The sequence below is a fragment of the Crocodylus porosus genome, unplaced genomic scaffold, assembly GCF_001723895.1.
Source record: "Crocodylus porosus isolate Cpor-Errol unplaced genomic scaffold, CroPor_comp1, whole genome shotgun sequence".
NCBI lineage: Eukaryota > Metazoa > Chordata > Crocodylia > Crocodylidae > Crocodylus > Crocodylus porosus.
Window position 1 is genome coordinate 51808356 of NW_017728909.1, and position 23776 is coordinate 51832131.

The 23776-nt window shown below is 44.3% G+C and overlaps 1 protein-coding gene across 1 annotated transcript in view; it reads right to left on the minus strand.

Annotated features, from left to right (window-relative positions):
- Positions 1-23285, minus strand: part of MCCC2 (methylcrotonoyl-CoA carboxylase 2) — a 66406-nt gene extending 43121 nt beyond the window's left edge. Inside the window, exons 1-6 of the mRNA XM_019532281.1 lie at positions 23130-23285; positions 16684-16750; positions 12251-12335; positions 11855-11956; positions 7368-7495; positions 5170-5282 (exon numbers count right to left, since the gene is read on the minus strand). Coding sequence (XP_019387826.1) covers positions 5170-5282; positions 7368-7495; positions 11855-11956; positions 12251-12335; positions 16684-16750; positions 23130-23252 — 618 coding nt within the window. The 5' untranslated portion in view covers positions 23253-23285. The remainder of the gene's footprint in view (positions 1-5169; positions 5283-7367; positions 7496-11854; positions 11957-12250; positions 12336-16683; positions 16751-23129) is intronic.
- Positions 23286-23776: the final 491 nt, after the last annotated feature.

The following is a 23776-nucleotide window of genomic DNA, read 5'->3' on the forward strand; positions in this document are numbered from 1 at the left end:
GTACATGCACCAGGAGCCCTGATAGCATGGCAGAACAGTGTGGAGGTCCACAGCCAGACTCCATCCCCTGCCCCCTCAGCTTGAGAGGTGGCCAGCAAGTGCCGGCTCTGGGCAGGGGGCTGGGGCCAGGGAGCATGTATGTGTGTGTGCGCGCGCGCATAAGCATGTCCATGCGTCTGCACATGGTGTCTGTAACCCTCAAGAGCTCACCAAAACATGTTAAGTGGCTCTCCAGCCCAAATAATAGCCCACCCTGGCTTTAAAGGAAAGCAGCCAAGGGACCTTGCCAGACATTCACAATTCCTCCAGCCTTTCTTATTTTTACTTGCTTTTAGTATTTCTATCTTTAAGGCACCACCTACAAAATAACGACTGGAATTGCATGCTGCAACCACTTCATACTCAGATCCTCTAGTGTGGGGGAAAAGACAATAAAAGGGATAGGTAACTCCTGCTTGGCTGATTTTTTCTGATCTCTCACATGAACTACAAGAAAACCCATTGGTGAGAATAAAATTATTTCGAATTCCTTCCAAACTAATCATTTGGCACAACAGCCCTGTCACCATCTGTGCCTAAATACTTATTTTTTTTTTTATTCCTGCTAGGAAATTAGTTTTATTCACCCAAAAATGGGCACAGGAGGTTTCCTTTGACTTCTTCTGTTTTGCATATACAGTGGGTATTAAATAACGGTCCTAGCAAAAAGATCGCAAGGAGAGAATAAAGCTAGATTTGTAATCCACAAGACAGTAAATTGTTTTTTCTAACTCAGTGTTAACAATGGATGCTTTCCTTGATATACTTGGCTTGACCCCAGTGTATTCTTCTGAGTTCAATATGAAACAGAGAATTGTTCAATGTGAAACAAGAAAATTGTACAATCAATATGAAACGAGAATTGTACAATTCATTCTTTTTCTACCTAAAGTATGTAAGAATTGGTTCACATGGTTTTCAGACCCTAAAGTTAAGAAGGACTGCGTATGAATGCATCCAAGTTTTCTGGTGGTCCAGCTCCATACTGAATTCTAAGGCAAGATTCAGATTTCTCAGTTGAGAAATGAGAGCCATGCAAGGACACATTCTCACTAGTCCCTTCCCCAGAACCAAAGGCCCTATGCTCTCTACCAGAAGTGGGAAACCCTATGTCCCTGCACTGGAATGGGCAAAGAAGCATTCAGAGATTCTTGCTCTCCAGCCCTAGAGCTGGAAAGAAATATTCTTTGCATGTTTCTTGGGATTTGGAGATTGCCAAAGATGGTCAAACACACAGAAGAGTGCTCATTGGTTTCTGACCTGCTCTCCCTTACCACTTACCATGGGGAAAGGGTGGGAGTAGAGCACTGCAGGAAGATTAGACCTCTCAGTAGAACAAGCAATCCTCTCTTGTGGTCTGATCATGCAAACATAACCATGAGTACTTCAAAATTAAACACTCCAAAGAAGTTGTTGTTTCTTCCAGGGTCATTTTTAGGGCATATACCATATTTACCTGAATCTAAGCCAACCCTGAATTTAAGATGACCCACCAATAATTAGATGCTATGTATGACAAATTTAGAAATTAGTTTTAATTTTCCAGGCATTGGAGGGCTGTCTTAAAAGTATGCCCACTCGCCACTGCTACAGCACGGAAAGCAGTTGCGGGGTGGGAGTCGGGAGGAGGGGAGGCAGGAGGGGTTAGGAAGTCCTCTTGCCTTCTCTTCTTTCCAACCCCCAGTGCTGCTGATTGCCTGGACAGGGGATGGAGTTTCCTTGTACTCTGTGCCTAGGAGGGAATCCAGTCTGAGCTAGAGCTAAGTTGCACTTGACAGTAAGTGGGGGGGAAGGGGCCAGGGGCAGAAACTGCAGAGGACAAGCAGAGGTGAAGATAGGAGGGTGCTGTGGATCTGACTCTGGCTCTAGGCCAGAGCCGCAGCAGCTGCCTACCTCCACACCCCCAACTTTGTACGTGGAGCTAAGACAAGGAGCTTTCACCCTCCATGCTGATCAGAGGGAAAAAAAACTTCATCTTAGATGCAAGTAAATAAGGTACGTCTCCCTGCTTGCCATCTACAGTGCTTCAAATGACAACAAAAGGCCATGGACAGGTGTAACAAGGAAATTTATCCTTTTATTTCCCTTTGTAACACTAAACTAAAGTCACTAGTCGAGGGGCAGACAATTATTTTGGGAGGAGGCCAGCTTACCCAGTTTTGGCAGGGTGTGGAAGGCCGCATGGGTAGCCCCACCCCTTGTCACCATCTTGGGACCAATATTCCAATGTCTTGGGACCAATGTCCCAGGGTCAGCACTAGTGGGGCCCAAAGTGGGGCACAGGCTGGCAGGGGTCTGTGGAGCCGGGCTGGGATGCACTAGCAGGGAGAGGGGGGAGCTGGCCCGGCTCCATAGAGCCCCTGCTGGCTGGGACCCTATACCCCTGCTGCCCTGCTCTGGGCCCCACTGGTGCTGGCCCCAGGGCACTGGTGTGGGCCCCGTGCTCCCACTGGCTCCCCGCCCACTCACACCCAGTGCCCCCCAGCCCCGCGGTACAGGCAGGGGGCAGCACACAGCCCCAAACCCCTGCTTACCAGCAGGAAAAAGTATCCCCTTGCCCACCCCATGGCTGGTGCTCCCTGCTGCAGCTGCTTGCAGCCCACACGGGGCTGTCTGGAGCAGGCACAAATAGCCCCACATGGGCTGCAAGCAGACGCAGCGCCAGGCAATGGCCACACAGCAAGTGAGGGGCTGCTCTTCCCTATGCTCAGCACCAGCTTGTAACCCAGCCCTGCTGCCAGCCTGGCAGTGGGGCTGAGTTACAAGCTGATGCTGAGTGCAGGGGTGGGGAAGCAGCCCCTCGCCCACCCTATGCCCAGTACCCCACGCTGCAGCCACTCACAGCCAGCCTAGGGCTGCCTGTGACTGTTCTGGACAGCCCCGCATGGGCTGCAAGCAGCTGCAGCAGGGAGCGCTAGCCATGGGGTGGGCAAGGGGCTGCTTTTCTCTGTATAGGGAAATAGCCTAAGGAAAAGCTGAGTGCGGGGGGGGGGGGGGCCCCTCCCCCACCCCATGGCCAGCGCTTCCTGCTGCAGCCTGCACAGGGCTGTTCAGAGCAGGCACCAGCAGCCCCATGTAGGCTGTGAGCAGCTGCAATGCGAACCACGGGGCAGGGAAAGGGCTGCTTCCCCCCCCCGCCCCATGCTCCTTTCCTGCCCAGGGTACCCCCTGGGCCCCGCCCTTCCCACTTACCTGCAGTGCTGGCATGGAACAGCCACCTGATCCCAGGCCAGAAGCCCCATAGGGGCTTACAGCTGGTGGGGGCAGGACTGGGCAGGCCCCACTGTTGTTGGAGCCCCCTGAGTCCTACTGCCCTTGGTTCCCGGTTTTTGTTTTTTTTTTTTTTTTTTTTTTTTTTTTTTTTTACAGGAGCCAAGGGCACAGAAATAGTAATTTTCTGCATTTTTTTAGGGACCCCGCAGGCCAGAGAGAATGGCCTTGTGAGCCAGATCTGGCCCGCAGGCCATATTTTGCCCACCCCTGCTCTAGTCAATACTTTAAAATATAAAACAGAATAAATTATGACAGCTAAGAATCATGGAATATTCAGGAACTACTGTATTATGGATCTTGCTGGTGATTATATTCCTGGGTCAAGGTGCAAGATAAAAAAAAAAAATACTTCCAGCAGGAAAAAGAAAGGGTTTTTCTAATGTGAATGTTCAACGAAGACAAAATGTCTCTTGAAGTTTCAGCTCTGCAGTAAGAAAACACACAAACTTAACCACCCAGATTCAAATGGCTCAAGGTCCACTCATACCCTCTCCAAGAACTGACAGGCATAGTTCTCTGAGAAGACCTGAAGTGCTTCACACCTGCCAATGGTAAAAGGAGTTACCACTGATTAATCCTGTCACTGCCTTGGAGAAGACAAGTGCAGATGCTGAACCAAAAATCAAACTTGTTATGGTGATCACAGCAAACTAAATGTTCCTGAAGCCTGAGACCTCACTCTTGAGGGAACAGAACATAAGATTATGCCTCAAGGAAGGACAGGTTAGAGGAGACCTAAATAGGCTGCCCTAAAGGATGCTAGAAGGAAATCAGTTGCAGTTGACTTGGAGAATTATGACTGAGACAATTAAGGGAAGTGTGAAACCCAGACAGTCCTCTTAGCTACTATCTGCTAGAGGCTAAAACAAAATGTTCTTTCCCAACTTTTCCATCTGGGTAAGAACACTCAACCAAAAAACAGTTTCTCTCAGAGAATTCAAATACATAGGTTTGTTCAAAGAATGGACAGTGTTACACATGCAATTTCTACGATGAGACCTGTCCTAACAAGCCAGATCCAAAATCAAAATACAACTAATACAGCAGCCAGACAAAATACCCAGTTAGCAATACTGAAGTAAAACAAAGGTAGACTGTTATTTCTCTACTCTGGTCAGGACTCTAGGAGCCATTTCTATGTCTACAGTGTTCTTAATAGGTGGGATAGTCTGATAAATCAATTAATCCCTCTTTCCCTCCTAGAATTAGCAGTTCACAAAGAATGAAGCATTCATTTTACTGGTAGCACTCATATCTAAAACATCAGTCTGTTGCATTCATATCCAAGCATCAAAAAGAGAAAAAAAAAACAAAAACAAAACACGTCTACATGTAAACAGCATGACTAACAGTATTTCTGTGCATCATTAACATTAAAAAAGTGACCTCTTTGTCACAGCAGTATTACCATACACATCACTGTACAAAACATATAAACGTATGTACACTTACACACACACACCTGTTAGCTAAGTGTACCTCCTTGGTACAGGAGTGATCACTTCTATAGCAATGATTCAGAATAATCAACTGTTTGCAAGTGATATCCCTAAGCTCCCCACTCCTCTGTTCATCCTACACTGTCAGTTTCTCCTTTCTCCCACTCCAAGACAGGAGCAGCTAGGTTAGATCACAGACACTGAGGCTGAGAAGGCAGGCAAGCTTTTTTAAAACTCTAATGTCAATCTGTGGACAGCTGTGGTGTTTACCTCGTCTTCAATTCCCCACACTGAGCTGTCAGGTCAGCAAAACTCTAAGCTGTCACAAACTCAAAGTGCTGAAATGAATCCAGACAGACCCAGACAGAAGCAGCAAGGATGGAGGCCAGTTAGCAATTTTTAGTTTTAAGCATGTTACCTGTGGAATTCCTTGTGAGGACATAACTGCTTGGTTATAGAAGATGCGACCAAAATGATCTCGGTCAGGAAATACTTCTGCTTGGCGGGGCAAGTTTGCTCCTCCGGAGTCAACTAAGTCAAGTGGAATGAAAAATGTATAGTGTTTAAAACTACCTCTATACCAAGCCACATAAAAATGTTTCTATGATATAATTTGAATATTACTCGAAAAGACGAGTTTGCATTTAATACAAGTACAAATACTAACTGTGAAAACTAGGCCATCAAACTCCACTTTCAAAATAAAAATTGATATGTCTGCATAAGCACCTGTTATCTATCCCAAACATTTTTATACAAAAGTAGCTGAATTTAAAAGACACGATTAAATCCAGTTGAACAACCCTTTCTAAACTCATCTTCCTGCCAAAGGTCTATTTGACTTAAAATACGGTTTCAACTGTATTTTCTATGACCATTCTCTTAGCTTCAAAACAGAGAAGTAAAAATTAAATTTCTGATTTGCAGGCAAATTTATACAGTCACGCATGGAAGCTAAAGAAATTAAACTAACCATACTGTGCACCTTAATTAAAACCAATATGTAAGGAAGTGTCAAAATGATGGTGTAGCTCTGATGATCCAGGAAATACACAAGAGGCAAGGATTTTTATGAGTGTTATCTTTTATTAAACCAAATGCACGGCTGGGATAAAGAGACCAGATTTCCAATGCAGTTCATTCTTCATTACTTCTTCATTTGAAAACTTGTCTAAGTCTATCCTAACTATACAGTTGGTCCAATAAAAGATACCACCCACCAAAATCCTTGCCCCTTGCAATGTACAAGGTAGTCATTCTAAGGGACTGCAAGATCCCAATGCAGATTATTGTTCTAAGATTACTGCAGAGTATTGCTTTGATTTCCAAGCACAAGATCACACAGAATTGCTCCTGAGTAATCAGTTCAGGACACAGATGTTCAACTGACAGCCCTCAGGCAATATGCAGCCTGCATGGGGTTAAATTGTGGCTACTGGTCTCTCACCAGGCTGCAACAACAGATGAAGTCTCCAGGCACCTCCCCTCCCTACATCTGGCTGCTATATCTTGGCTCTGCCAAAGGAGATAGGGCAGTGTGGTGCAGTGCTGAGAGCTGAGGGTGACTCTGGCCCATGCTGGAGGGGAAGATCATGCCCCTGTGGGGCAGTGGTGGAGGGCAATCGCATGTTGCAGGGGGATGGGAGAACTGCTCCTACACACCAGCATAGTACAGCAATGGGGGGGAGAGACAGCACCTAAAGCAGGGGGGTGCAGTGGTTGCCCACACAGGTAAATGGAGCAGCTAGGATAGTAGGAATGTCATTCGGCATGGGGGCTGCACCAGGGGCCGATGCCTTGCCTGGTGCAGCCCCTATGCCATGTGACATCCACTGACATGACCCCCAGGGGCTTAGATGTTGGACAGCACTGAATTCAAATAAAATGGTTATCCATAAAACTTCACAAGCCAAATATTGCTTGGTGAGACACTGGACTGAAAAGATCATACTGAAAAACGTAAAGAAAAGAAAACCTATACTACCCCCATACAGTTGGCACAATTAGCATGTCGAGCTGCTTATTTTAAAAAAGTTTAAGAGGTTTAGAAAAAAACCAAAAACAAACAAACACACTGACATCTCTAACCAATTACAATCACAACATGGACTAAAAATATAGTGTCATTTTTATCTTTAGTACTGCCTATGTTAAATTGTAGAAAAGCACCAACTAAGAACTATAGCTGAAGTTTTCAAACTAGCTTTATTTTTTTATTTTTTTTTTTTTTAAGTAGGAGTATTTCAATAACTGCATATAACTTTCTAAGACAACATTACAAAATACTCTGTCTTTTCCATAAGACCAGAAGCACAGTTGATATGTACATGTGGGGTGCGCTATTTTTTTGTTGTTACACAAGCATTAAATGTAATTTATAAGTTCTTATCATTTTCACCCTTTAGTTCATTTTACTATCTTTATAAAAGGAATGAACAAGCACTGTGAGAGTGTGGGAACATGTGCATCTGTGTGCCTGCATGCACGTATCTGAAACTTCAGCTTTTGGATGAGCAAATTAAGAGTCCATCATTCTATCATACCATCTCATATCTAATGACAGTCCTTGGATGTCCTTTAACAACAGACATTTGCTATGTTTACAATAGGACTTACCTAAATATAGACATGGGAGATGATTTTGCATTGCAATTTCTTGAGCCCGTAAATGTTTCTTTACTGTGATTGGATAGTAGGTACCACCTTTGACAGTTGCATCATTAGCAACCACCAAGCACTCAACTCTGAAAAGCAAAAACTTTATGAGAACAAAATACAAATTTCCCAGTTGAGCTACCCAACTACCATAATCACCACATCTGCAACAAATTCCAATAGCACAACCCACTGTACACCCATTAACTACTTATCACTTCAAAAGTGTTCCATTTAGATACCTTACATCAATACAGGATACATCTGCTACACATTTGTTGATTAAAAAATAGTATGAATAAAGCAGCATCTGAAATCTCTAATTTAAAAAGTTATGTTCATTTTGCTCACTATAACTGGAAAGAAATTAAAAAGGAAAGGAAACAACTTGTCATTAATGGCCTTTTTGACATGTGCTCCAGAGGTGGGGGGATGCTTTAATCAGATCAGCTCCAAGAGCCTCTCTAATTAAATCACCCACAGAATCTCATATATTAGCATCCCCCTGCTTCAAAATGGCAGCAGGGGCACTTTAACTAAAGCTCATCGAATAAGCTCCACTTAAAGCAGCCCTGCCACCATTCTGAAGCACATGAGACATGGAGGCTGGCTGGAGCACGCTAATTAGCACACTCCAGCAGACTTGATTAATCAAGTTTGCTTTGATGCACTGCAATTACAGCCCATTGGAGCAGCCCCCCCGCACACAGAAAACATTTAGGATGCCTTTACTTCTCTCCCCAAATTTGCAAGATACCTCTTGAAAACCCTTGTTTCTCTGATCTACAGTGGTTGCATCCAGAGAGCCAAAAAAGGGCATCAGCGATATGATGGTCTGAAGTCAAAATGTAGTTTCTCAATCTGCTTTATAACTGGATCAACAAAACAAACATTACAAGCTTGACTATGGACAAAACAGTTTTTACAAATAGAGGGGAAGCTGCTGCTGCTACTCTGAAGGTACCAGTTGTGTTGTAACAACTGGTCACATCTGGATGGCAATGGTATAAGCTAAGTTACTGTAACTTTAACCCTGAATGAAACAAGATTAAAGCTGAAAAAGTTTTGCTACATTCCTGTTGCGTCAGGACAATGAAGATACAATGGTGTTGTAATAGCTGAAAACTAACATGATTTTTAACACTGGCAGGATGAGAGTACTGGATTTTCAATAGTTCAACTATTTTTGTATGTCTCAAATATTGCCTAATCAACATGAACAATAAACAGATTGAAACAATTGAAATGACTGTATTGGTATCAAATGATATCAACACAAGCTAACATGTACTACACAGTAACATAAAAGGGGGTGTTTGCCAATTTAAAAACAACTACTGTTAAATGTGCTTTGGAAATTCTCTGACACTAAAATACTTTTGAAAATAAAAATAGTTATATCTAATTGCAGGTATTCACGCAACTGGTTGAAAATTACCGTATTTTTCGGACCATAAGACGCACTTCCCCCCCCCCAAAAGTGGGGGGAAAACGAGGGTGCGTCTTATGGTCCGAAGGTGTGTGTCCCGGGGAGACGGGGTGGAGCTTGCCCGCGGAGGCGGCGGAGCCCGAGTGGGACACCCGCCGCTTGTTTACACCGGAAGCCGGCGCCCGTGCCGGTGGCCGGGAGCCGGCAATAAAAATGGCCGGCCACCGGCGCAGTCTCTCCTGCCATAAAAACTGGGTGCGTCTTATGGTCCGAAAAATACGGTATGTATCAGCTGTTATTATTTTTGATGAAAATGGAAATAGCAGGCAATCCCCACGACTGGCTATATCTTACTGAATTGTCTCTGAAAGCAAGAATAAAGCTACTGATGTATTAACAACAGCATGGGAGTTCAGAATCAAGAAAATAACCTACATGTAAAAACTAGTTTTTCAAATCCAAGCTAAACAAACTTATAGCTCTTGGAATATTTATAGAGTAACAATACATAAAACTGAGGCTGAGGCATAAGTAGTTCCAGCTTATAACCTGATGCTTTTCACAGTATGCTAGTAATACTTGGAATCAGTACTCGTATTAGAGGTGATATCTTTTATTAGACCAACTACCTTTTTGCAAAAAAAGGTCTTTAATTGCAAGCTTTTGGGCACAAACACCCTTCTTAGGCATAGGTGAAAAGACTAAGTTCTCTTGGGTAGAAATGAAAGTTCGTATTTCATAGGAGAGTTCAAAGTGTGGTAAATCTCCTGTTTGGAATAGTTTATATGTAGATTAGGCTCAGGGAAAAGTTGGAATAGACTGTTTACCTCTAACTTGTTTAGTGGTAAGCAGGATGTAGTCATATTTCCTGCAGTGTTTCATGTGTCACAGAGCAGTAAAAAGATAGATGCAAATTATCTCGAACAAAGGCAGGAGCAGAGTCTCACATTTTAGGTGGTCAAACTTGCTTCCTCCTTGTAAAATTATGAAGATTTCATTTTTTTAAAAGGCTAAAATTCATTATCTTCCACGTGTCAGGTATCCAGGTTGTAGCCATATTGGTCTAGTGGCATTTTGGAAGTCATTTGAATCATCACAGAGCTCAGAGACACCTTACCACATAAGAAATGCCTGCCCAGAAGATTTCAACTTTTCTCTGAGCCTAATCTGCATATAAAATGAACTGTTCCAAACAGGAGATTTTACCACACCTTCAACTCTCCTATAAAATATGAACTTTCATTTCTACCCAGGATAACTTTTACAATCTTTTCTCCTATGCCTGAGCAAGGGTGTTTGTACCCAAAAGCTTGCAAGTAAACAATTAGTTGCAAAAGTCTAGTTGATCTAATAAAGTAGATCATCTCCAGTAAGAGTCCTGATTCCTTTTGCCTCTAGACCAATATGGCTAAAACCTGGCCATCCAGGGTTTCTTTCCATGTAGGTTATTTTCTTGGTTCTAAACTCTCACGCTGTTGTTAATGCATCAGTAGCTTTATTCTTGCCATCAGAGACAATTCAGCAAGATGTAGTAATACTTGGCCATTTATGGCAGCTGTTTAAAACAAGTGTGTACATGAAATGAGAAAATGCTAATGAGACTTGCAACAAACCAGGAAAGGGTATATATGCTGTTTGTTGTGGCTCTTTGTTTTATGGACATTGCTTATACAGCTCCTCAGCCCTTCTGTGTCAGTGATCTAGATTCAGCCAGATTCTTGACTCAGCATTTTGGGTGAGGGAAGTTGAGGGTAGAGAAAGTCCACATTCCAGTGATCAAAGCCTATTAGATGCTTTAAATCAGCCGTGCTCAACTTCTCAGTTTTATGAGCCACATGAGTGGTGCAAGGCCAGATCAATCCAGAGGCCAGAACCAGTAATGGGCTGGCACGTAGGATCAATTCACAGGTGAGATCCAGCATGGTGTCCTGACACCATGCACCAGGTATGGCCACAGAATCCCTAGAAATTTGACAAGAGGGGAGCTGTGGCAATTCATGTTGCTACCGTTCCCCACCCCCCCCATCAAATTAATGCTGCTAGCACACTCCCCCACCATCACCGTGGAGAGCCCTACCAGCCAGATTCAGCCCACAGGCATGAGGTTGAGCACCAGTGCTTTAGAATACACTGGCTGCTATCATCCCACACTGTAGCAGCTGAGATCCAGTGAAGCACCATGTGATCTGCCCATCCCTGAACACTTAAAGAGATTTTGAAAATCTAAGCCAAATGCAAATAGAAAGCAAATTTGGGGCTGACTTAACTCTTAGCCATTCTCTCTTTGCAGCAGCATAAACCAATCTAGATGATCTTGTAACTCACTCCTCTTGGAGCAATTCCACTATTTATCTAGTGCAAAAGACTACAAAATAAAAAGCATGCTTCTTTCCTCAATGATCAACTAATTTCCATCCAAGTCTAACAAGGGAGACTCAAAATGACCCAAGTACTTGAGATTCAAAAATAAAAATCAGAAAAGGCAGGAAAACGCACCCCAAATCATAATTCCTCCTCAGCTACATCTCTTTAACTACCCAAACCAAAGACAGCTCCCACTAATCACGTTTTAAATTGAAAAGCAGCATAAGATTTGATCCCAATGCCTTAAAAAAAAAAAAAAAAAAAAGAAACAGAAACAGTTTGCCAATGAAGTATTACATGGTAGATACACAGTGATTTCACACACCATACTCCCATGAAAAGCATAAGGCAACACTGGATGAAGTCACTGCCCTTTGTAGATTGGTTACAGCATCCTGGCTCATTGTCCTACAGAAACAGAATCTCACAACAATTTTAAATAAGCTGATAACCTATCAGTGGGACCTTAAATGAGCAAACCTCACTTCAGAGTAATTTTCTAAAGAATAAGAGTAAAGTATGAGAAAGCCTACACAGCAAAACACTAGAAACAAAATGCCACATGAATCCCAGAACTGAAAAAAGAAGCCACATAAATATTTTTTCTCTTTTTCTCTCTCTTTCTTCTATAATTTAGACCATGATCAATTCTCACCCTGACACTCGTCCAATGCCTGTGATAATGCCTCCTGCTGGTACCTCTTCATTACCATACAGCTGGTAACCTGCAAACTGGGAGAACTCCAAGAATGGAGATCTGTAAAGAGATATTGTAATAGGATTATTAAGAGAAAATAGCCTGATGATAAACATTATTTGCTTTTATTTCCACATATCCATTTTGTTGTTTTAAAATACACTGTTTTAAACTTTATTTTTAAATAATTTTGAAGTGCATCTTTTAAAATAATAGATACATCAAGATTTCAATCAATACTACTTGCCAATATTACAGGAAAATTAAAAAAGGGGGGCATTTCTATTAACTTTCACAAAACAAAGGACTATCTGAAGTTACAAGGAAGTCAATATAAAAGAAGAAATTACCCACCCTGGATCTACAAGTTTGTCAATTCTCTCTCTAGGTAAGAGCTTCCCTCTTGATGTGTGAAGCTTTCGAGCCTTTTCTCCACCTCCTGTAATAATGAAGGCATGCACCACATTTAGGGTATAAGTACAAGGGTACATCAATTCTCATTTATAAAAACAAAGACACACTATGTTTAATCAATGTAAGTTTATATTTCAGACAGTTAAACTAGAGATGCTAATGCAAGTAATGCTGTTTCTTCAGCAAATAGTCCAAAAAACTTTCTTCATTCTTTCTAACAAGTCTTGAAAGCAAATGAATGTCCAGATAATTTAGCCTTTTATTCCCTTTTTGGAATGAACAAACTGAATTAAGAACATGGTTTTAGAGAAGCATAGGTATGACAGATGGAAAGCAGCTGCTGTTATGTCATTTTATGACCTTACAGTATACTACAAAGATCTTTGTTGAGTTAATTTGTAAATGAACTTCTCTCCCTTATTGCCTGGTTTCTGCACCATTCAAATATATGTGGACAGTTGACATGCATCACCCACTTAGCAGTACTGGCTTATCCAAGTAATTCACCCCTATACAGGTGTCACAGATCCACTTCTTGTCTTGACTTGTTTTACTCTGTTCCAAATAAAATCTCATTCTCTCCTTCTGATAGTTTATGTCTGTCTAGCTGTCATCTCAAGTTCAATACAACTAAGAGAGAGCTCTTGATATTACACAAACACAGTACTCCCCCCAACCTCCTTTCCTAATCAGTGTGGACATCATCATCTTCATCACTATCCTGCCTGTCACTCAGGCCTGGAATTTGGATAGCATCTCCAATTTGAACCTCCCTGTGAGGTCAAACTGATGCTCATCTAACTCTTGAAGATTCTTTTGGTATAAAATCACTAATATACAGCCTTTTCTGTCCATTTACAAGAGTTAAAATTCTCATCCAAGTGCTCAATATCTCACTTCTTGATTACTGCAGCACCCTCTTCTCTGGCCTTGACAAATGCAATTTTGCCCCACTGATATCCAATTAGACTGCTACAACAAGACTCATTTTCCTAAACCATTGCTCTGGCCATTTGCCTGTTGTTTTGTATCCCTCTACTGGCTCTTCCTTCTCTATTGCCTGAAACACAAGCTGATTATTTTTTACTGTCTGCCTCTGTCTGGCCCATAAAGCTACTACCTACCTTTTAGATCAGGAGGGAGAATAAAGGAAGAGCTCAGCCACTTATAAAGTACCTCATTATCCTCCTTCAGGATCCTTACTTAAAAATTCACCTTTACAGTGATGCCTCAAGGATGGTCAGGTTGCAGGCGGGCAATGATTGCTGTCTACCATGCTGACCATTGTTATCTATTTCCTGGAGCTTCCTGCCTGCTTACATGCATCTGCTGTCTATATACCACCCACATATCTTACATTTTGCTTGTAAGGTCTCTGTGGGGTGATTTTTTTTTTTTACTTTGTGTTTACACAATGGGGTCCTAGTCCATGACAAGGATACCCAGGCACTATGGTATATTAATAAACATAAATAATAGAGCATGTATAGAATAAAAGATATCGGATTTTCCCAAAAAACCTTGTCTGTATAAAGTAAACAAAGGGGACCCTTATTTATAAGGCCAGAGAGGCACTTAATCATTCTTACATGCTTTTTCCTTCCATCGTAGGCTTAATAATTTGAATTTCACTATCCATGTGTAAATTAATACTTGGGAAGTTCTCTAGGCAATGAGGTAAGGGAAAATGACCAAGTGAGACTTTAGCTTTGTCCCGTCTCCCTGTGGGGCCAGCACAGGAAGATTTGCTGGTGTTAAAAGCCCTGTATTATTATGTGGTAAGCATCACTGGGAGGTATTAAACCAGGGGTGGGCAAAATATGGCCCACAGGCCAAATCCGGCCCACAAGGCCATTCTATCCAGCCCGTGGGATCCCTAAAAAAATGTAGAAAATTAATATTTTTCTGCCCTTGGTTCCAAAAATGACAGCAATAAAGGGCAGTAGGATCCAGGGGAAGCCCAGCGGGCTCCAACAAAAGTGGGGCCTGCCCAGCCTGGCCCCACCCCACCAGCTGGAAGCCCCTGCCCAAGCTTCTGGCATGGGAGCACATGGCTGCCCTGCACCAGCACCGGAGGTAAGTGGAGGGGAAAGGGGAAGGACAGGAAGGACCCCAGACAGGAAAGGAGCGGGGGGGAGTGGCCCTTCCCCACCCCATGCCCGATGTCCTGCACTGCAGCTGCTCACAGCCCACATGGGGCTGCCTGTGTCTGCTCTGGATAGTCCTGTGCAGGCTGCAAGCAGCTGCAGCAGGGAGCACTGACCATGGACCACTTTTCCCCCCCACGCTCAGCTTTTACTTGGGCTTCTGCCCTGCAAGCAGACCCTCACCCAGCCTATGGCCAGTGTTCCCTCCTGCAGCCACTTGCAGCCCACGCGGGGCTGTCCGGAGCAGTCACAGGCAGCCCCACGCTGGCTGCGAGTGGCTGCAGCGTGGGGCACTGGGCATGGGGTGGGCAAGGGGCTGCTTTCCCACCCCTGCACTCAGCACCAGTTTGTAACATGGCCCCAGCACCAGTTTGTAACAGGCTGGCAGTAGGGTCGGGTTACAAGCTGATCCTGAGCATAGGGAAGAGTGGCCCATCACTCACTGTGTGGCCGCTGCCACGCGCTGCACCTGTTTGCAGCCCATGTGGGGCTGCCTGTGCCTGCTCCAGAGAGCCCCATGTGGGCTGCGAGCAGCTGCAGCATAGCGCACCGGCCATGGGGTGGGCAAGGGGCTGTTTTTCCCTGCTGGTAAGCAGGGGGTCAGGGCTGTGTGCTGCCCCCTGCCTGTACCACGGGGTTGGGGGGGCACTGGGTGCGAGTGGGCGGGGAGCTGGGAGGGCATGGGGCCCGTACCAGTGCCCTGGGGTCCGCACCAGTGGGGCCCAGAGCAGGGCAGCAGGGGTATAAGGTCCCAGCCGGCAGGGGCTCTATGGAGCCAGGCCAGTGCCGCCGCTTTCCCTGCTGGTGTAGCCCAGCCCGGCTCCACAGACCCCTGCCAGCTCGTGCCCCGCTGTGGGCCCCACCAGTGCTGTCCCTGGGGCTTTGGTCCCAAGATGGTGACCAGGGGGCAGGGCACCTGACAAGGGGTGGGGCACCTGTCAAGGAGCTGGGCTACCCATGTGGGTCTCCACAGCCTGCCAAAACTGGGTAAGCCGCCCTCCGCCTGAAATAATTGACCATCCACGTGTTCAACAGTTTCCTTATCTGTGAAAGCCAAAGAGAGAAGGGAGGGGGTCAAGGATATCCAGCATCATCAGGAGAAATAAGTCTGGAGTCCAGTCCTACAAACATGTCAAATTAAATTAGAAAGATTAACTATGTTCCCTTCAAAAATTGTAGGAATTTCACTGCATACTTTGTTACCTCTGTGAGGCGGTTTATTCATACACAAGTTTTCAGTCTCACAATGCACTCAAACACAAGGGCAAAATTAAAAGTTAAAGTCCAACCTTTTCAAGACCTAGTTGTTCAGCACTTGTGTAGCCTTTTAAATTTGAAATTTTTCAGGTCACTTGACTTAGTTAACGTAAATTGTATATTAAAGAAGATTGATTCTGGATTTACAAATTAAAAAATAACACAGAATAAAACCCCCTCTGTCTGCTAATACCACAGTCCTTTGAAGACTGTTCCTACAAGTTGATACATTAAGAGAGAACTTGAAAGGAAGTGTAATCACCCAGCTAAGGAATTACAAAAACAGAAAACATACAGATGGACCAGCATGAAGAGGGAGAACAGGGGATGTAAAAAGATAATCAGTAAGTCTCTTGTTAATAATTCTGTTTGTTTAAAAAGATACTACCATTAAATTCATTAAAACAATGTATTTATTTATTAAAATATTAGTTGATTAAAACTGAAATGCTTTTAAATATCACATTATAGTCTTTATTTAGTTTGTTTACTTTTTACCCCTCTCTCAGCCTGGAGGACAAAATTAGCCTTTATTTTCCCTAACTCAGCTTTTCTCTTACTTATAATGAGTTTCTAGTAATTCTCAGGCCCTTATGCGCTAACACACTGCTGTGAGATCTGAATGGTAAACACAAGATATGGTAATATGAAAACAGTTTCTCTGGTAATTTTTAAAATGTCATGGAAACATTCTATTGACATTAGGTGTTTGTTATTGAAAAACCTACATTTTGAACCAAGTTAGATTATCCTTACATTATCCCTTTATAGGTTGCAACTAATGGAAGATAACAGAGCAAGTTTCAGTAATAAGAAGATGATTCTTATATTTCTGTGCGTCTCATGGGATCCAGACAGCAGACTACTTGAGTGAACACTGTTACAGTTGCTAAACAGCATCAGTCAAAAAAGCTCTCTATGCCAGGGCTGTTTTAAAAAAATTCTAAAAATCATGAATATGGTACTTACCTAGTCTGATTTTTTCTGCTTGCTCTTGGAGTTCAGTCACTAATGCTTTCATTCTTTCATAGTTTTCCTAAATGGAGGAGAATATGAGTGTTTCTACTTTTACCAAATACAGTACTGTCAGTGTTGAATGAAAAACACACCGGAGAAATAAATAGCACCAATTAGTGACATCACATTGTTCTCCCTGTTCAGAATTTTCAATTTATTCTCTACACTTCTGGCTCCGGTTTTTTTTTCTTTACTTGTTAAAAACATTCACTAATAAAAAATCAATGCCATCTCAAAGTGCTTTATAAACAGGCCTCCCCACTACCCCAGATAAGTTAAAGTCTGAAAAGATTTGTTTTGATTTACAGTCAATCAAAATTAGGTTATTCACAGAAGACTGTTTTCTTAAGTTTCCAGTTTTTGTTCCTGCTACTTATTATAATGTGAAGAGGACTCAGTTCACCTCCCACAAACCTTTGTGCCAAAAGGCCGCTACCGATACAAGGCTTACACTGAGCAACTTACTTTCTCAGTGTGGGTTTTGAACCAATAACTTTTTGTTCCAACCACTTGGTTTAGTCAAACTTGAAAAGGGTCCACAAAAAACACACTCTTACAGCTCTGGATACGAGTGATCATTTACCAGACATGCTGCCATATTTACCTAAAAAGTCATAACACTCATATAAAATACATTAATCTCTCTCAGGAATTAAAGATACTATCAAAACATGTTTTAATTTGGCTTTTTAAAAACTCAAAGTTTTTTCTTTTAAAAACCTAGTTACAATCAGAATATACAATTCTATAAAATACTGTACATCATTCATATTACTTTAACTTCTGTCACTCATTTAAAAGATTGCCTTGTTCTCAGCAGAACCATTCTGGCAATTCTACATTTTCAGAACTAAATAATCAAAATAAAGTTTTCCCCCAATATCTATTGAGTCTCACAACAAGGCTACTTCAGCTCTGACTCACCTAGCTTAGTCACAAAAAGGCCACAAAGATGGAAACAATGAGGAAACAAGACAGTAAAAAAGAGATACAATGTGTGTGCATATATTGTACACAGAATTGTAATTAAGTTACTCCAATTGAGGGCAAAAGAGCATCCCTTGCATTTTGAAGTTATAAACAAGTAGGTAAAATATCTTGCTCAGAACTCTAATAGTAACCTCTACAGTTCACCTTTTTCCTAAACAGCAAAAGAATGCAGTCATAAGCGGTGGAGGAAAGTATTATTGTGGGGGACTGTCACGGAGCAGGGCCTAGGAGCGGCCGTGATCCCACTAGCGCCCCCTGCCGTGCCAATCAGGCGATCCAGCACCTTCTCACTCGCCCGCCACGTCTTCTTGGTATATGGTTCTAGAAGGGAGGCTGCCTCTTATCACCCTGGACACCGTGCTATGCTTACGCTGTCCCCCGTTCCGTATGGAGTGACCTGGTGCACCCCAGCCTTATGGGCAATGCGTGCCTCCTACCTCCCCTTTAGCACGCCCCAAGCCTCGCAGCTCTTCCGGACGTTATTAGGTCCTTTTCTTTTCTGCGCCCTGCCCGGCGCCCCTGGGCTTGTCACGCACCCGGTGCCCCTCTATCCGTTAGCCCTCTTGGGCTTACTGACAGTACTCTTCCCAGTTGGGCTCAGGCGGCCTGAGCCTTACCTGGTCCCTTTGACTCTTCAGAGTCCCCACCACTGTGGAGCCCCTCTGGGACCCTTTCCAGTCGCACCCCTACTGGGGCTCCTCTCAGCACACGTGCCCGCGCCTGGGGCTCCTCTCGTACAGACTGTGTCCTATCCGGCCAGTCTCTTTGTGCTTAAGCACTCCTAGCCCTCACCAGGCTTCTCAATAAGCTTATTCCCCTTCCGGGGCTTCTCAAGTCCTTCTCACAGTTGGGGCTCAGGTGGCCGTAGCCGTGCCTGGCCTGCTAGACCACTGTCAGGGTCTTTCGCCCTACTTCAGCTTCTCTGCTTATTGCCCCACAGGGCTGGGGTCAACACCCCTCAACACTGTGCCACACCAGCGCGAACAGCTATGCCTACCCGGCACCGCTCACTGTACCCCATAGGGCACCAGGAACCCCCAGATTACTGGGGAGCTCCTGTGAGGCCTCCTCACACCCCTACAGCCTCACCCGGTCCTCTGGTATGTAGCAATAACAAACAAGAAACGTAAAGCCGTGAGCCAACTAGCTATAACCGAAAATAAGCCTCCTGGCTAGAACTTAAGTGCCGTGCCCTTATGGCCACTATGTCCCACCTTCAAGCTCCCCAATCAGGGTTTTCTCCCCCCTTTCCATGATGCAGCCACCTGGGTGATCAGGCTGCACCGCTCACCTCTGCTCTGCTTGGCTCTACTGCAGAGCTCTTGCATCTCCAATTGTCAACAGGGAACTGCTAGCTAGGCTTCGGCCTGGACTGTTTATAAAGGCCCGGCCCTGCCCCCTTCTGGTCACCTGACCAGCATGGTTGCCCCAGCAACCATCACCTGAGCTGCCCTTGTGATCAGCAGCTGCCCTTATTCCTGCCTAGGAACAGGGCACCTCAGTGCCCCTGTGACAGGGACTGAGCCCTGCCTGACCCTCACCCCATCCTCCGCAGGGCCGTTGTGGGACTGGCGCACGCTGATGCTGTACATAGAGGCGGAGGAGCGGCTGCACACCAAGTGGCGCCAGGCAGTGGGACGGAGGCACCATGGTGCTGCTGCTGTCACCTGTCATAGTGAAAAGCTTTGGGGGGCTAAACCCCATTAGCCCCCACCTTCCACTGCCTATGGTTGCAGTTGATTATTACTGGTTTTGCCACTCTCCACAGAGTCCAAACAGAAAGACTAAAACTGACTACAGACCTGTTAATTCTGCTGCTGCTTGGAAACAGTAGTAGCAGCAAAGGCACAAGGGCTGTGCACAGCTAGAAAGATAAAACTGCATTCAGTTCACCATCAAAAGTTCTCATTATAATGATTTGGGTTGTTCTTTTTCTTTTTTGTTTAATTAAAGCTTATAAAATAATCATCACAATTCTATTAATTTAAACATACAATTGATATAAACAACCAGAGTTGCTGCATATGTTATTAGAGGGGAAAAATACAAGGTTCTCTCCATTCTTTTGACTTCAGTTTGAATGTTGATTTATTTGCCAGGCAGCCTATTATGAACAATCAAGTTTCACTACTTGTTTCTTGCTCTGCAAATTTCTATTATATTTGTGTGTTTCTTTCACACAGTATTTGGGAGATAAAACCCCTTTAAAAATAGAAAGTGTGAATGAAAACCTACAAAAATTGGCATAGGGACTTAGGAGGCCTAAGGGCTAGAACCAAACTTGGTTCTAAAACCCCCTAGATTTGAGATGGCCATATCTTTTTAAATAATATATAAATTAACATTATACACCACCATATTGCAAGCATCTTGTGGGACTGAAACATAAATGACTTTATGCATGAAATTACTGAATTCAGTGGGACTACTTGGATGCATAAAGGCACACACATGTTAAATCTTAGCTCTCTTTGTCTCTTCCACTCAGAAAGTTATTATTTGTCATAGGTGAAAGGGTTTATTAAAGCTATAAATGAACATACCAGATTCATCTGAGTGAATCTGGGATTAGAAACTGTCCATTTCTAATTCCAGAGACTACTCCTCTGACTAAAATAGGATAATGATTCCACTTTACAAAGAAACAACAATACTTACCTTAAATCAGTGGTTCTTAAGATTCAAGCCACCTCTCAGAAAATGCCAACTCTTAGTTTTCACTTGTTTTTTGATTACAGAAAAATAATAGAACAATTCTTCTGTTGCAAAGAACTCAGAAAGACCACACCAGGTCAAAATGTTTTTTAGCACTATGGATTCCTATTTAAAAATCTGTCAGTTTATCATATGTATCACGTTTGCAAACTCAACAGTGCTAACATTGTGTGGCACCCCATGGCAGCCTTGAAAGGATCTCAAGGCACCCCAGGATGCCACAGTCCCCTAGCCGAGAATCACTGCCTTAGACTTTATGGGGGAGGGAGGCTGGTCTCTGCATTACATATTATTAGTTCTGCCACATATTTCCAAGTTCTATAGTATATGATTCGAAAGTGGCAAGTTAGTTACCACACTTTCAATTTGTAGAACAATATATACTATGACAATCTGTTGTAAATGCAATAATTTCTAGATGCAAAAATTACAAAGTAATCCTGCAGGGAGTGCTCCCACTGACCTCTGAGAACAACACACCTGCAGGACCTTGCCCTCAGGGTCTTCACACAGATTTGGCTTTATTTTCCAGAACTTAAACTTACTTTTTTTTAATTATATTTTCAACCTTCTGGCTTGATAGTTTACATTATGAAGGCCAACTTGTCTTGATTTCACAGCCAGAAAGACAAATATTAGTTAAGGACACTGTAGCCTCCATTGCCTATCCTTATGCCTTCTTGTGTTTGCAGTTATCCCATGTATAACATTTGTTTCAGACTATAAGTGCCGCATGGTGGCAACCTTGGCCTTTTGTGTTTGTTAAACTTTACATATGCTTGTAGTGCTCTATAAACAATAATTACTTTCCACTTAAATGGTAACCCTGTTAGGCACCTTACTGTTTGAATGACGTACCAGATGTATCCAAAGGAACATACGCTAGTCCAGTGCAGCAGGATATACATGGCCTGCCCTAGGGTCCCCTAGGAAACTGTTGTCAATGATCAAGGGGGTGGCGGAGAAGGAAAATGAAAAGTTGGTTTTAAAAAACTGAGTTGGGAATCAGGTCTCATTTTCAGGTTAAAACCTGAGCAGTTGCACAGACACAGAAGTCTAAGACCAGCTTATTTGATTAATAAAAATAAAGTAAAATATTAACTTTAAACATTTAGAGTATTTCTAACTTTCATGTGGTGTAACATGTTTATCAAGTGTCCCACTGAGCTCAGTTCTGTTGAGAACTTTACATTTTGCAATGAGAAAACAAGGGAAATGTTTTCATTAATGTTTGTTCCAGTGTAGGGAGATGTTTCACTTAATTTACAATCTTGCTTAGTTTCCTTTTAATTCCAGTAGACAGAGACAGCCCTTGTGCCTTTGCTGCTACTACTGTTTCCAAGCAGCAGCAGAATTAACAGGTCTGTAGTCCAGTAGACAGAGACTTTAAACAAATGCACATATCCTCACAGGTTTGGCAAACACCACAACATGAAGAACCTAGCAGAGAAGGTGACAAGTTTTCAGTGTCTTACCTGAGACAAATGAGAGCACTTAATTAAAAAAGACTTTACCAAAGACACAAGCAAACAGATTTGTTTGCAATGCTCCTTTAAAATGACAGTGCAAGTAAACAAATTTATTTGCAACTGACAAGTGAATACACTTATTTTTTTCCTTACAGCAAAAATTATCCCAAAACATCTCTTCCTTCCACCCGTAAAAGGCTATTCTTACAATTTTTCACCCTTGCTTTCTACTTGTGCGTACAGACTTTATGAACGCTGCTCATTCCTTCAACTCACAATTCATTTCCAAGCACAGAAATCTTCCCCTGCAAAATTGTCATTTGACACCTGCATCAGGATTCCCACCCCCTTTACATTAGTTAAAAAAAGCTAGTTAAAGTTAAAGCTGTTGGTCAAAAAAAAGAAGCCAACAGCACACAGGGGTGTCGTCTGCAAATTAACAAAAGCAATTCTTCCACGCTATTGAGCACTGGTGAGGCCTAACCTAGACTAGGGTATTTGGGCACACACCACAAGAAGGCAGTTTGAAAAGAGACCAGTGTAGAACAACAACAGTGTTTAGGGACATAGGAGACAAGACTTATGATGAAAGTCTGAAAGAGCTGGGGTTATTTAAAGTCTGGAGAAAAGGCAGCCAAGGGAGCTTGATGACAGTCTTCAAATAGCTGAAGGGCAATTACTGAGAAGCTGGAAATGGGTTTTTCTCCATGACTTCAGGGCAGTGATTCTCAACCAGGGTGCACCTGTACCCTGATGCCCTGGGGCATCGCACCAGGTTAGCTAGCACATTAAGTTTGTCTGACCAGGAGATGTCAACCAGAAATCCACAGTTGTCAATTTTCAGGGGTGTCTGCAATAGAAAAACTGCTCTATTACTTGTCAGTAGCAAAAAGTGTTGTTTTTGTTGCAAGAAACAGTGAATACTGAGAGCTGGCATTTGCGGGGGTGGCTCGAGTGGGAGCTGGGTGACCGGAGACGAGCAGCGCGGCCCCCGGGGGCAGGGACAGAGGCAATGGCCTCGAGCTCCCGCCGGGGAAACTGGGGCTGGAGACAAGCATGGAACACGCTACCGGGGAGGGGCCGGGCTCTGCGGGAGCTGAGGAGCAGGCCGGGCACGGGCCGTGGTGACCCTGGCGCTCCGCTCTCCTCAGAGCGGCGTCATCTCCGCGCGGCGGGGCGGGGGCGGGACTGCCCCACAGGGCCTCCCGGCTTGGCCCGGCCTACCTGGTAGCGCGGTGAGCCCGCGTCCGGCTGCGAGCCCACGGCCGCCACCGCGTCCCCATGGTAGGCGCGGGCCGGGCCGAGCAGCAGCAGCCGCCGCAGGCCTCCCCTCAGGCCCGGCAGCATAGCGGCGTCGGCGGCAGGCGGCGCACGCAGCTCCCCCGGCCTGGCCGCCGCCACTCCCCCCGCCGCAGCCAATGACTGGAGCGGGCCGCAGGGGCGGGCGCGGCCGCGGTAGCCCGGGCTTGTAGCGCTCGCAGGGCCCGGCGCTGGGGAGCCGGGAGTGAGTCTCCTCTAAAGGGGGCTCCGGGAGACCCGCCGAAGGGCGGGCCCGCGCTGCTGGGGATCAGTCAGCAGTCCACAGGGTCGATGCTTCCCTGCCCCTGCCGAGCGGTCCCCGACGCTTTTTTCTACAGTGAAGCAAGGAGCGGAGCCTCGCGTGGGACAGAGGGATCAGGAGCCACCGACCCGGGACAAGCTGCTTTCCTTAGCAACCTGCTTTAGGCGCACCACCTGACCCGCCTTGTGCTTCTCACAGGCGTATTGCATATTAGCTCTGCACGTGCACATTAGGGCAACACAGTAAACTCCAGTGCTTATTATGCCGGAGTTTCTTGCGCCCAGGGGCACCATTTACACCTGTGCCCAGG